Source organism: Lemur catta, chromosome 10, assembly GCF_020740605.2.
Source record: "Lemur catta isolate mLemCat1 chromosome 10, mLemCat1.pri, whole genome shotgun sequence".
NCBI classification, from domain to species: domain Eukaryota; kingdom Metazoa; phylum Chordata; class Mammalia; order Primates; family Lemuridae; genus Lemur; species Lemur catta.
The window spans coordinates 7,555,894-7,570,941 of NC_059137.1; the positions used below are offsets into that span (position 1 = coordinate 7,555,894).

General features: G+C 52.7%; 1 protein-coding gene across 2 annotated transcripts in view; it reads left to right on the forward strand.

Annotated features, from left to right (window-relative positions):
• The first annotated feature begins 10,868 nt into the window (after positions 1 to 10,868).
• The window catches only part of FAM102A (family with sequence similarity 102 member A), a 34,289-nt gene continuing 30,109 nt past the window's right edge, over positions 10,869 to 15,048 (forward strand). Inside the window, exon 1 of one of the 2 annotated variants that reach the window (XM_045563333.1) lies at positions 10,869 to 11,424. In XM_045563333.1, the coding sequence (XP_045419289.1) occupies positions 11,279 to 11,424 (146 nt within the window). In that variant the 5' untranslated portion in view covers positions 10,869 to 11,278. The remainder of the gene's footprint in view (positions 11,425 to 15,048) is intronic. The other variant, XM_045563335.1, reaches the window with a different exon arrangement.

The window sequence follows — 15,048 nt, forward strand, 5'->3', positions numbered from 1 at the left end:
ACAGTCACTCACTGGGCCCTGTTATGTGCCAGGCCCTGGGCTGGGGGCAGACTTAACCTTGCTGTGCCTTTACTCCTTTATCCATGAAGTGGGCTGACGGTACCACGGGAAGGCTGCTATTGCCATTTGAGGAAACCTTGCAAGCACAGTGTGCCCAGGCATGGCTCCCAGGGCAAGGTCAGTACAGAAGCTGTTGTAGGAGTTTAGAGAATTGGGAACATCACAATCTTCTTTAAAGCCAATCTGTGCCTCTGTTTCCTGATCTCTAAAATGGGAATAATCAGCGAGGTGTGGTAGCTCACGTCTGTAATCCTAGCACTTTGGGAGGCCAAGGCAGGAGGATCCCTTGAGGCCAAGAGTTTGAGACTAGCCTGGGCAACATAGTGAGACTCTGTCTTTATAAAATAATAAAATTAGCCAGGCGTGGTAGCGATCTTCTTTAAAGCCCATCCCTGAGCAGGAGGATGGGCAAGACTGCTCTGCCTTAGGGCTGCATCACTAAACTATTGAAGTGTTGACTTCTGCTTCTCTGTCCCACCCCCAATAAAACCCAAGGAACCACTGTTACCTCTTCTCGTACACCCCCCAGTGTCTACAACAGTGCCTGGTACACGGTGGGCATTCAGTTTTTGTTTCAGTGGAACAAGAATTATTCTAAGTACTTTACAAATATCCACTCATTCACTACTCATAACCTCTCTGTGAAATAGGTGGTGTGATTATTCCCCCCCCTTTTTTTTTGAGACAAGTTCTCTCACTGTCACCCAGGCTGAAGTGTAGTGGCACAATCATTGCTAACTGTATCCTCAAACTTCTGGGCTCAAGCAATCCTTCTGCCTCAGTCTCCTGAGTAGCTGGGACTACAGGTGCCTGCCACCTCACCTGGGTAATTTTATTATTTAGTAGAGACAGGGTCTCACTATGTTGCCCAGGCTGGTCTCCAACTCCTGGCCTCAGGGGATCTTCCTGCCTTGGGCTCCCAAAGTGCTAGGATTACAGGTGTGAGCCACTGAGGCTTGCTGATTATTCTCATTTTAGAGATTAGGAAACAGAGGGACAGAGTGGTTAACTAGCTTATCCAAGGTCACACAGCCAAGAAGTGGCAGAACCGGAATTTGAATCCTGGGCCATATTTGTTGAATGAAGTAAGGAAGGAAAAGGTGGGGTGTAGCATTTTGAGTCTTTAGGTCTGAAATGCAGAATCGGAGAGCAGGGCCCTGAGCAGGCAGGCATCAGCCCCTGCCTGTGGCTCCACAAGTGAGGACTGAGCTCTGGGAGGGCAGGACCTGAAGGCCAAACAGGAAATTAAAATCCGGAGTTCCCAGCTCCCAGCCCTGTGAGTTAGGAGTTCAGGATGTATGGGAAACCTTTGACAGTGTTAAATTCCCTACTGCGGCTGGACATTCCTCGTGAGCAGACAAGGCAGGTCACAAAACAGTGTGATGTTAACAGCCAGCTTTTGATGAGCACTTCCCGGTTGCCAGGGAAATCAGGAAGCCCTTTACACGGCGCATTGCTACCTCATCATGTCCTCAGAAGAATTCTGTGAGACTTGTATGGCCACTAAACCCACTTTACAGCTGTAAAAACTGAGGCTCAGAGATGCCAAGCAACTGGCTCCAGGCCCCAGAGCTTCGGTGGCGGAGGCTGGGACTCATAGCCTGGCCGGATCTCCAGTTCCCGCTGCTCACCTGCACCCCCGCTGTCCCCACCCCACCAAGGTCTTCCCACTAAATGCCACCTCTGATGCTTTTCACATTTAAAAACAATAGCTGTTGGGAGGGGTGTGGAGAGAAGTTGGTTAAGGAGCACAGGAATATGGTTAGGTAGAAGGAATGAGTTCTGTCCAATAGCACAGTAGGGTGACTATTGTTATAACAATTTATTGTATATTTCAAAATAGCTAGACGGGAAGAAATGTAATGTTCCCAACACAAAGAAAAGATAAGTGTTTGGTTAATTGGATGTCCCAATTAACTCGATTTGATCATTACACATTGTATGCATGTATCATAATATCACATGTACCCCCAAAATATGACTATGATATAGCAATAAAAAACAAAACAAAACAATGGCCGTTGCTGACAGTAATACCAGGGACTGTGACTAAGAATTCAGAAAGTAGGCAGAGCTCAGCAAGGTCTAAAGGGCTGTGTGCATGCAGGTACCTAAGAGGACAGGGAGGTGACCTGGGAACACCTCTCTTTGGTAAACACAGCCCTGATCACCGGGTGAAAAGTGTTGGGCTCCTGCCAGGTTATGTAAGCTCCGTGCCAGCCTGCTGACGCCTGGCCTGCTGGCTGGGGGGTTTGAGAAGGTCCAGAAGACCAAGTCTAGGCTCAGGAGGTATCCTTTGAGGTGCTCAGTGCACGGTCAGGCTGTCCAAGAGAGGCCTCAGATGAGCCTGTCCTCCACTCCCGTCAGGGCCAGCTAGGCCCCAGGGACGCTTCCCAGAAATGGGACTTCTGCTCACCCTTTGGGAAGCCCCTCTGTCTCTCTTTGTGGCTTCGTTTGACCCTGCACAGAAGGAACTCAGCGCGACTCCATTTCCTAAGTGGCTCCGTGCCGTGCACTTTTCCCTCGTAACTTATGTAACTGTGCAAAGAAGGTATCATTATCCCCATTTTACAGGTGAGGACACTGAAGGAGAAAGAGGTTAATGACTTGCTTGAAGCAATAGGGCCAAGGAGTGGCAGGGCTGGGATTTGAACCCAGGTCACCTTTGGCAGGAGAAAGGCCCTAGGAACTGTGTGCTCCTGAAGTATTTTGAGACTCAGGTGGCAGGTGAAGGGAAAGGTAAGAGGGCTAAATTCCTGAATCCTATGGAGAGGCAAAGGCCATGTGGGAAGCTGGTCTGGAATAATCACACCCCCCTTTTTCTAATACCTTCCATGGCTCCCCATTACTTTTAGGATAAAGCATATCATTAATATGGCCTACAAGGTCCTGTAGTAGGATGGGGCCTGTTTACCTTTGAGCCTTGCCCTTGCCTCTGGGAGACCTTGGGCTCCTGCATTCTCTCCTGCCATGGGCCAGCTCAGACTGTCCCCTCTACCAACTCCCCTCTCTTCTGGCTGGCTTCTACCCATGCCACTTGCTCAGGGAAGTCTGCCCTGACCACCCACACCAGGTCAGGCCTCTGTGTTCCCACTGCTCCCTGAACTCCTGCCTCCCTCCCCAACCAGGTATATCACCACAACTGTCATTGCTTGGGCCACATCCATGTGCCCCTCATTGTAGCCCCAGTCCCAGAGCAGATGGTGGGATAAACCCCTGTGAATGTAGAATGAACAAATGAAGTGAATGAATGAAGTGCTGGGCAGATCTTGGAAGCCTGAGGTAGGAGGCAGACACAGCGCGAGGACAGGGAGGCTGCTGGGGGCTGACCTACAGGTTGCACGAAGGACAGTAACGCCAGGGCAGGGCCAGCTCCCAGGGGTCAGGGAACAGGCTGAAAAGTTTGGATGTTGCCCTGTCAGCGATTCGGAGTCCTAGGCTGAGAGCACGTTGGAGCCAAAGGCCTGGTTTAAGAAGGGAAAGTTGGCCTCAAAGCTGAAGGGGGAGATGGGTGCAGCTCTGGGAAAGCCACCCAGGGGTCTCTGTACACAACATAAACAGGGTGAACACACTGTCACATTTTGACCTGAGAATCTGGCCTGAGTTTGCAGTGTTGGGGCACACACTCTCAAATCAAATCTGTCCAACGACCCCAGGAGGCAGGGACCACTGTGGGCCCCACTGAACAGAAGGAGAAACTGAGGCTTAGAGAGATGGAGTGTCCTGCCCCAAGTTACACATGGACTCTCCAGCCCCTGCCTAATAACAAGAATGTATTGCAGCTTGCTCAGAAGTATAGACAATCTACACCTGCACTGTCCAATAGGCTGGTCATTAGCCATGTGTGGCTACTTAAATTTTAAATTAGAATTAAATAAAATTTAAAACTCAGTTCCTCAGTCACACTAGCCACATTTCAAGTGCTCAACAGCCCCACGTGGCTAGTGGTTACCATATTGGACAGTGCATATATGGAACATTTCTATCACTGAGGAAAGTTCTGTTGGACAGTGCTGGTCTAGACCATAGAGGTGGACAGGTCCTCAGAGACTAATTCAATGCTCATCATTAACAGATAGGGATAGAGAGGCAGGGACTGAGTGGTTCAAAGTCACATAGTGAGTCAGTGGCAGAGGTGGAAGTCAAAACCTGACTTCCAATCCAGTGCTCTCTCCATTGAAGTAGATTGACTCCTATGTCTTAGCTGGGGCTTGGCAAGTGGCTTCTGTAAGGCAAAAAGACATCATAAATTGTCTAAAGACAATTGATTAAGTGGAAGCAATACTTTAACATATATAACAGAGCTCGACATCCACAATATGTAATAAGCCACTACAAAGAAATAACAAAAAGATGACTACCCCAATTTAAAAATGGACAAAAGACAGAGAGAAAATTTATAGAAGAAATTTAAACAGCCAAAAAATATGAAAAGATACCAATGAAAGAAATGCAGGTGCTGTGGGATAACTTTTTTTATTTTGGTCAAACAGATTGGTAAGGATGGAGAAAGTATGGGAAGGGGCTGCTTTCTTATACTGTTGGTGGAATACAAATCTGTCCAAGTTTTCTGGAAGGCAGTTTGGCAGCATCTCTCACCAATAAATATGTAAATACCCTTTGACTCAGTAATCCCTGGGCTGGAACCCAGGGCCACTTGACTCCAGATCTCGTGTTCTGAACCATGACTACCCTCCGTGAGTGATGGTCAGGCTTGGGTTGGAAAGGGCAGAGTCGGCTGACCAACTTGTGGACTTGCCCGTGGGAGGGCAAGACGGATTAAGCAGGACGGATTGCTGTGGGCGAGTTCTTTGCAGCCTTTATCTTTTCGTGTGACTAGCTCAGATATTAGCAAGGAGCCCAGCACAAATCGATATGCCCTTGGTCAGCTGCTTCGGTGGCTCAGCTGCCATTCCAGTTCTGCAAATAATTGGAGACCAGTCACCAGTGAATCAGCACTGACTGCCCTTGGCAAGCAGGGCTGGGAAGGCAGCTTGGCACAGCATGGCTGTGTGAAGCAGTCTCTGTTCTAGGTGTCAGGTGACCGAGAGAGCAGGCCAGCTGGGTGGTTGCCCTCAGGGTGATTTGGGCAAGTGAAAAGTCCTCGCCTCTGCCTCAGTTTCCCTTTTCTTTCTCTGCTTTTTTTCCTTTCTTTTTCTTTCCTTCTTCTTTTCCTTCTCTCCTTCTGCCCTCCCTCTTTTCCTTACAATGAATGCCAAGTGTGCACCAGGTATTGTGCTGGGCCCTGCAGAGACAGAAAACAGAAGGCCAAGCCCTCATTTTCTCTGCACACAGGTGTTTGGTAACATGGGGGCACAGAGCATTGTACCCGATGGGGGAGGAGGGGAGAGGGGTTGCTGGAGCTAAAGCTAGACCTAGCGTAGGTGTCACCAGGTGGGCAGGGGGGTGAGCCCAGGACCTTTGGGCAGCAGGAGCCCGAAGGAGGCAGGCTGGGAGAGGCTGAGCAGTTGCTTCCAGAGGGGTCTGAATGCCAGGCTAAGAACCTTGGATTTTATCCAGAGGGTAACAGAGAAGCATAGAAGGGCTTTTGTTTATAATAGCCTTATAATTATATATTGTTAAACTATAAAACTAACTCGTCCTATTATAAGAATCAAACAATACCCGAAAATATTCTTTAAAGTAAAAATTTCCCTCCAAACCCTATCCTGAAATGGAAGCCTCTGGTGTCACGGTTTTGGATGTATCCTTTGAGATTCTCCTCTATGCATGCACAAACATATCCATTTTTCTTCACCAAAATAAGCTCATCCTTTACATACTGTTCTGTGACTCGCTGTGCATGGGAAGGTGGCTGTCTCCCACCTTGGCACACACAAATCTCCAGCCTCCTTCTTAACAGGGCCACATCGTCCCTTCACTGGTGCCTCCCTTCATTGGACAAATACTTGAACCCTGTTGTATACCAGGTGCTGTTCTGTATGCCAGGGATGGAGCAGGGAACAAAACACAGGCCCTACCCTCAAGCCCTCCCTCTTCCTATGTTGGACATTAGGCTGTTCCCAATATTTTCTTATAATATACTATGGTGCAGGGAACATTTTTTACATGAATCTTTGTACATGTGTGTGAATATTGTTATTGGGTAATTTCTGTTAAAGGGAATAGTGCACGTTGAATTTTGACAATTTAATATTGGCAATATTGAGGAGGTTTAAAGTAGCAGGTTATATGGTTAAATTTACAGTCATCCCTCCATGCACATGTACATACATACATGCAACTAACAAGTATATATGCACTCAGTTATGCAGTCACATGTGCATTCCTTTGACAATCATTTATGGAACATCTATCATGTGGCAGGGCCTGGATTGGACATGGGGACACCATGCACCATGCAGAAGTGTCTGACCCTGTGAAGCTCATGCTCCAAGGGAGAGAGTGCTAAGTACGCAGCATGACAAGAGTTGATTCAGGGCCTGGGAAGGTGAGGATTCTTCAAGGCCCTCTCACTTTCTCCAGCTGTGACTATATTCCTCTCTAGTCCTAATCCAGTGCTTATGCTCACTTACCCCCCAACTTCAAGAACCTTGTGGCATTCAATCAGATTCAAAACACTGGGAATATTCAAAAGGTTCTAAATCCTTTCTGGGCTCTTTAGCCCTGACCACACTCAGTAGCCATTATGGTTGCTCAGCAAGTGCTGTGAGCGCTTCCTCTGAGATGGGTCCCTTCCTCTTCCCATCGCTCTGTCTCTGCCCTGGTCAGAGCCACCAGAGACTCCTGCTGGGATGCTGTGATAGCCTCCTCACCTGCCTGCCTGCTTCTGTTCTTGCCCTCTCACAATCCGTCCATTCTCTACACAGAAGTCAGAAGGAGCTTTTAAAAAAATGTATTTTAGATCTTGTCACCCTCTGCCCACATCCTCCAGTGGTGTTCCTTTGGGCTGTAAACTAAGCTCCTCCAAGGCCCACAAGGGCCCACGTGAGAGGCCCCTGCCTACCCTGGTGCCTCTCTCTGCACCAGCTACTCACTCATTCTGGTCACATGGAGTCCCCCAAACATGCCAGCTCATGCCTCTGCCCCCAGAGTTTCCTATGCCTGGGTCTTCCTTATTATTTAGGTCTTGGCTGAGATGACACCCCATAGAGGCCTTCCTTGACCACCCATCTGTATCACGACCCCCAACCCAATCATCTTCTCCCATATTTCCCTCGGTTTCCTTCTCCAGACCACTTGTCAGAAATTATTTTGTCTGGTATTGGGCTCCTTATATGTCGGGGGGACAGGCCATGCTTGGGAATTTGGAGAGGCTAGAGAAGTGTGAAAGTGCTGGCCTGGAGCCCCTGCTGACCACTCGCTCAGTCCCCCATGTCCTGCCAGGCCTGAACCATTCACAGGTACAGCCTCTTGAAGTCCTCACAACATTCTAGAAAGGTTGATATTCTTTTTCTTTTTTTTTTTTTTTTGAGACAGTGTCTTATTCTGTTACCCAGGTTGTAGTGCAGTGGTGCAAACAGCATCAAACTCCTAGGCTCAAGTCATCCTCCTACCTCAGCTTCCTGAGTAGCTGGGAGCAGCTGCAGGTATGTGCTACCACTCATGGCTAATTTTTTTTTTTTTTTTTTTTGTAGAGTCAGTGTCTTGCTATGTTGCCCAGGCTGGTCTTGAACTCCTGGCCTCAAGTGATCCTCCTGCCTTGGCCTCCCAAAGTACTGGGATTACAGGTGTGAGCCACTGTGCCCAGCCAAGGTTGGTATTCTTATTCGCATCTTACAGGTGAAGACACTGTGGCTCAGAGATGGGAAAGTTTAGGGTGTGCCCTTCAAGATTCCTTTCTATGCATACAAAACTACACCCAAAAGTTTGTGTGGCACAGGTGGCAATGGTGAGTCAGCCAGATTTTGAACTTAGCTCTGTTGGCTCCAGGGCAAGTGGTCCTAGCCATACCTGACAGAATACCCTCCCCATTTGGAAACCCCGAACCAAGCCCATGCTGGCAATACACAGCAGAGCCAGGATTCTAGCTCGGACTCACCTCACCCAAATCTAGCATCCTGTCTTGGCACCATGCTCTCTCTCTTCCCTGGGCACCATCTGAGAAAGGGAAGGGAAACTTTCTGGGTTCCCAGGGCACAGGGCACAGGGAGATAAATACCTGACCTGAGCTAAGCCTGGCAGTCAGGCCCACTCTGCTTCCTGTTGGAGTGGCCTGAGGTTACTCATGTCCACAGCTGAGGAGCCAGCCAGGCCTTGGGTTGTCCTTGGCTGGCTCCCTCCTCTGAAATCCCCTCCTGGAATCAGGCAGCCACAGGCTCTTCCCTCGTGGAGCAGGCCCAGCCAGGATTAGTGAGAACACACCCCACAGTGTGGGCAGCAAAGCTTAGCACTCTTTGAGCCTGTGCTTCAGGGTCAAGACCCCAGTCAAATGTTTTAAGTCCTCTAGGCCTCAACTTCCCTATCCATAAAAGGGAACACATTGTAGCACTGGGAGCTGCTATTATCATTTTTCTCCAATCTAATTGTGTTTTCTAAATTATGGGGCAAACTGGAGAGAAGCTTAGATCGCCACCTATGTTATGGCTGGGAAGCAGGAAAAAATCAGAAATCAGACTCACAAGTCCAGACCTAGCTCATCCCCAAGTCCAGAGTCAAATCCGTCTCTCAATGCCTCAGACCTACCCCCCCCCCCCAATGCTGAGGTACTGCTGTCATCATCTCTTGTTTGGACCACCACGACAGGCCCCTCACCTACCCCTTTCCTATCTTCTCCCCTCCTCATTACTTGCAGCCAGGGCAAGCTTCTTATGTCAAAAAGCAAATCTGACCAGGTCACTCTTCCAGTTCAATATGTGTCAGTGGTTTCCTCTTTACTCTGGTCTACAAGACTCTGCAAGATCCAGGCTTTCCAGCCCCATCTCTTGCTTCTCTTTCAAATCACCACAATATAGCCAGTTGGCAGTGCCAGAAACTTTCTGTGGGCACCGTGCTCTCTAGCCACCAGGCCTCTGGCAGCTCCCTCTGCCTGGACCCTGCCTGACTCAGGGCATGCATCCCGTGGGTGGCTTGGGTCACCTTGTTTCAGAAGCCTCTGAGTCCCCTTCCTCGCACCCCTATGGCAAATGCCTCCTTTGAGCTCCCGCAGTCTCCTGTATGTCTCCTTTTATAGCTCCTACCCACGAGGTTTGCTGCTGTGTGCCTGTGCCTGCCTGCCTGCTTCTCCACCTGATCTTGAGCTTGGTGCGGTTGCAGAGGGCAAGCCCACCAGGTTCCCTGCTGGGTCCCAGCCTGGCTCAGAGCAGATTGCCCCTAAACAGTTGGATACTGGATGAATGAACGGCAATATGCAGAGGGGCCTGGGAGGTGCGAGGCTCCCAAAGTGGTCTCTGTAGCCACAGCAGTTAACCTAGTCATTGAGACTAACCTTTTTTTTTTTTTTTTTTTTGAGACAGAGTGTCACTTTGTTGCCCGGGCTAGAGTGAGTGCCGTGGCATCAGCCTAGCTCACAGCAACCTCAGACTCCTGGGCTTAAGCGATCCTACTGCCTCAGACTCCCTAGTAACTGGGACTACAGGCATGAGCCACCATGCCCGGCTAATTTTTTTGTATATATATTTTTTAGTTGGCCAGATAATTTCTTTCTATTTTTAGTAGAGACGGGGTCTCACTCTTGCTCAGGCTGGTCTCGAACTCCTGACCTCGAGCGATCCACCCGCCTCGGCCTCCCAGAGCTAGGATTACAGGCGTGAGCCACCGCGCCCGGCCCAAGACTAACCTTAACCAGGCAAGAAACTAAACGACAACAAAAGGCTTAGATAACAGCTTGAAACAATACAAGCTGGGTCACAAGGCGTGTAATGAACTGGTCCAAGTCACCTCCTCGGCTAAGGCTTCCAGGCACTCCTCAATGACTAGGAGAACTACAGATTTGGAGGCGAAAGACCTGCTCGGGTCTTGTCTCTGGGTGTCAGTTTTCTGAGAAATGGGACTCACTACCTTCCGGGCCTGATTTAATGTTTAACGAGCTCAAGTCTGGCGGGACCCTGGAAGGCCATTGCAGCCATAGTTTTCAAATTGTTTCTCCTCGTCATTGTTTCTTCTTTTCTTCTGCTCCCGCTCTCCTCTCTGCCCTGCCAGCCCTGGCTCCCCGCCCCGCGACCTCCCACTGCCTTCCCGGGGCCCCTCTCCCTTCCCCTCCGCTCCGCCCTACCCGAGGAGGCGGGCCCGGCCGCGCGGCCGCACCAATCCGAGCGCCCCGAGCTGCCTCAGCCTCCGCGAGTCCCGCCCCACGCCGCCGTCCGCCAATTGCGCTCCGCGCCCGCCCCGCCGGGTCGCCCAATCGCGGGAGGGCCGGGCCGCCGGCGCCCCGCCCCTGCCGCTCTCGGCGGCAGCTCCGCGGGCGGCCGAGCGGGGCCTCGGCATTCTCGTAGCGGCGCCGCGCAGCGTCGGGCTCAGGCGGCCGCGTCGGGGACGCAGGCGAAGGCGCTGCTGCTCGCGGGGTGCTGGGTAGAGGCGGCGCGTGAGGCGGGCGCCACTGGCTGGGCCAGAGGGCTTTTCAGCTCCGCCGGGGCCCGCGGCGCGGGTCCCAGGACCGAGAAAGAGGCGGCGCCCCCGCTGCCCGGGGCCGGCCCGGTGCCCGCCCGGAGGAGGCCCGTGGCCGGACATTCCCGGCCCACGGTGTCCCGACGCACCCCCCGAAGAGGCCCCCAGAGCTCCCGGCCGCCCCTGGGGTGCCCTCCGCCTCACCTGCGCGGGCCGCGGGGCACCCGTGCGGGGGCGTGTGCGCGGCGAGGGCTCCTCCCCCGGCCGCCAGCGGGGCGGGGGCGGGGCCGCCCGCCGCCCTTAGTCTCACCGGTTCGCCCGCCGCGCCCGGCCGCGCGGTGTGAGCTCCCCGGGGACCGCGGCTCGGGATGCTGCCCGCCAGCGCGGCCGCTCGCGCGCAGCCCGCCGCCCTTGCCCTTGCCCCCCGGGCCATGCGCCGCTGTTTACATGCCGGTGAAGCCCCCGGCCGCTCCGAACCCCTCCGAGCCCCGACTCCCCGAGGGTGAAGCCGGCCGGCCCGAGAACTGGACTGGTCGCTCAGACCTGGGGCTCCGGACTCAGATACCCGCCGGCTCCGCCGCCTCCGCCACCATCTGGGCGGGATCCGGCTCTGGTGTTTTGAGGAGGGGGTGTGGTGTAGGGAAAGGAATCCTGGGGATTTCTGGCCCCCCTTTTTTTGGCCTTCGGGGCTTCAGACTCAGGGAACTCGCTCATGGCTTTCTTGATGAAGAAGAAGAAATTCAAATTCCAAACCACTTTCACCCTGGAGGAGCTGACTGCAGTCCCCTTTGTGAACGGGGTTCTCTTCTGCAAGGTCCGGCTGCTGGATGGCGGGGATTTTGTCAGCTTGTCGTCAAGGTAGGAGCTGGGGCAGTCTCGCAGGAGAGGGGGATGATCAGCGAGATTTAGTCACTTGGCAAGTGTGGAAGCACCCCTTGGGGCCAGGAGAATCCGGGGGATTATGTGTGTCTGGGGCAAGTTTGCACAAGGCAGGCCCGGGCCTGAGGAAGGTGGCAGGGTGCCAGGCACCCGTCTGCAGGTGACCAGCTGGATACCTGGGGATCTCCTCTTTCAGCAACCCTCGTGGGGCCCTGCATGCTACCTGCAGTAGGCCCATTCTGCCCATTCTGCGGACTTGCACATAGAGCCTAGGGGGATTTGTGCTTTGGTCCAGGGGTGAGTAGGGTAGGGGTGTTCCAGGCCACCTTGCACCCTAGCTGGCCACTCGGGCTCTCACGATTTAGAGCACAGACCTGCCACTGGTGCTCCGGTACTCCCTGGCGCTTGGGAAGGCCGGATCCCAGGCATTCCCCAGTCTGGCTGGAGGGAGGTAGCTGGATTTGGCTAACCCAGCCCCCTCTGTGTGACTGTCCTCTTCTAGCTGGAGCTGGACTGCTTTGCATTGCAAATGCCCTTGTCCTGGAGGCTGCTGCCCTCTCTGAAAGAGGCTCCGTTGAGTTTGGTTTTGTGTTCATCCCCATGCTGGCAGGTCCAGCTGCCCAGCTTATTGCTGAGTTCCCAGGCTGCCCCTCACTGACTGGGCCTGTCTGGAGAGAGCCCTGGCATCCGACACATGGGGGTGGGAATTCTGGCTCTGTTACGTGCTGGGCTTCTGTGTCCTCTTCTGGAAAACGGGCCTAATGCAGGTCTCTCCGTCAGAGTTGTAGAGAAGTTTCAAGTAGCTAGAATGCTGGGAAGGCCTGGGGCACCTTGCTTCCCTGATCTGCTCTGCCTTTCCTCCTCAGGCCTCCCTGTGGGCCCAGTTAGCCAGAGCTGCCTCACCGTTCTGGGTTGGGGTGTGTGTCACAGATGGACAAACTGAGGCCGAGAAAGAAGCGTCTTGCCAGGGACTTCGAAGGAGGCAGTTAACTCGGCCAGTATGGAGACCTGTTGGATGAATCCAGAGGTCGAATGCTTTGCTGGGAGGAGGGGAAGGGAGGGAAGCCGCACAGCCTAACCCAGATTTAGGAATCTCCGGTGCGGACAGGGTGGGGTGGCTTTTCTGTGCACTGGCTCCCTGTTCTGCTGGGAGCTGCTTATCTGAGGAATTTGGACAAGGGCTGCCCCTTGTGGTGGGGATGGTGGGCCATCCTTGGTTGCCTGGGAAGCCTGTGATCCCATAGCCACCCACATAGAAACCTAAGGTTTCAGAGAGAGGGGGCTGTGCTCTGAGCTAGGGCCTGGAGTCAGCTGCTCACTAGCTGGGTGACATTGGGTGGGTTACCTAACCTCTCTGATCTCAAGAATCAGCTATAATTGGTGCTGTGCTCCATTTTACTAGCATCTCTCACTTAACCCTTTGACTATGTAATGGTGGTGGGGTGGCCCATAGGATTATTATCCCTACTTTACAGAGGTGGAAACAGGCTCAGAGAGGGAGCGATTTGCCTCATTTGATACAGTAGAGCCCAGATTCAAACTCAGGATGTGCTTTTTTTTTTTTTTTAATTGAGACCAGAGTCTCAGCTCTGTTGTCTGGATTACAGTGCAGTGGTGTCATCCTAGCGCACTGCAACTTCAAACTCTTGGGCTCAAGGATCCTCCTGCCTCAGCCTCCTGAGAAACTGGGACTACTGGCATACGCCACCACATCTGGCTACTGTTTGTATTTTTTTGTAGAGACTGGGTTTCACTGTTGCCCAGGCTGGTCTCAAACTCCCGGCCTCAAGTGACCCTCTTGCCTAGTCCTCCTAAAGTGTTGGGATTATAGGTGTGAGCCACTGTGCCCGGCTCAGGGTGTGCTTTTAACAACTATCCTGTTGTGTGTTTTCCTGAGCCTCTGTTTCCTCCTCTGTAGAATGGGGAAGTCATATCCACCTCTAGGGTTGCAAGGGGGATGGGATAATGTATGTACCAGGTCTGGCCCAGGCAAGTTGCTACAGCAGTTACGGTTACTATGGGCAGAAATGCCCAGGCCCTTCCTGGGTCTTGTGTGGGACCAGATTGAGTCAGCAGGGGGCCCACATGTGAGCTGGGAGTGAGGAACAGGGTCTTGGATCCCACCAAAGAATTGATATTGAGGCCTGGGCCGAGGTCTTGCCTGGCCTCCCAGGTCCTGGAGCCACTGTCACCACCCTACCTGTTGGCCCTTCCGTTGTCCTAAATCTGCTCCGTCATCCAGGAAAGTCTGCAAAGTTCCAGGTCTTAGCCCATACTGGATTTCACCTCTTCCTTCCTGGTTTTCTCTTCTTCCTTCCTGGCAAGGGGACTCAGATTCCCTGAACCAAGCTGAGCCCAAACAGCCTTTCCCAGATCTCATCCTGGATGGAACCTGAGGGGCTGGGGAGGGAGGAACTGACATTGAGCCCCCCACCCCAACAAAGGTGGGCACTTACTAGGCACTGGGCACCTGTTTGCTGCTGTGCAGGTGTGGCTGGAGAGAACAGACAGTGACGTTGGAACTTGAAGCCAGCTTAGAGCTACTTTGGCTTTTGTTGGGCTTTTGCTCAGTAGATGGGGGTTTTGGGGTTTCTGGGTTCCTACTGCCTCCACCTCCACCCCACCCACTCTGGTCTGTAGCCTAGGAACCCCACCTCACAGCCTGCCGCTCCAGACAGCCAAGGCCCCATTGTTTTCAAGTTGAGGTAGGGCCTGGGGGCATTGGACATAGTTACACCCTGGGCTCAGATCCAGTAGCTATCTTCCCCAACCCCAGGGACCCCTGAGATGGCCCAGAGTTCTGGGTGGCAGCATGGGCCCCACCCCTGCAGCACCCGCCCTCCTAGCTGGAATGTTTCCCTGTGTGTTGGGTGCCTTGGCAACACCTGGGTACACAGCTTGCTTGACCCAATTTGAGCAGGTAGAACAGGTGGTATGTCGGGCTGTTCCTTAGCCTCATCTTTCTGGGGCTTCCTTACGAATAGTAATCCTCGCGGCTACTGTGTTCTGAGTGTGCCAGGCACCATGCTGAGTGTTTTGTGAATGGCATTTCCATTAATCCTCTTGGCTATCCGGAGAGGCATGTAGGCCAGAGAGGTGAAGCCACACACCAGAGATCACCAGGTGGCAATTGGGAAGTTAAGGCTTTTAACATTACAGTTTTAAACCACCTTTGATTGTGCACTTACTGCATGCCAGGGACTTGTTGAGCATCTAAATGTATGATCGTTGGAGTCCCTTCAACCATCCATCCATGGGCTGATGGTGATCCGCCACTCAAGATGAGGGACCGGGGTCAGGAGAGCAGAAGTGACTGAGCCCGTGCTGCTCAGCTAAGGAGTACCGGACATATGATTTGAATTTGGGCAGGTCCAGCTCCAAAGCCTGTCTTGCCTTGATGGCAGTGGGTTGGAAGCAGCCACAGAACCATGTGACACCCCCGCACCTTTGCAGAAGGTTCCTATCGGCATATTGGGTGGGACAGGAAAGTCCAGAGCTGGATAATTTGGAGGCTCTGTACTAGGCTTTGTGAGGTCCAAAGAAAAGGGTCCCCAGGGCCATAAGGTGGGATGGAGCTGAAGTCACTGCTGTGGATTTGGGGCT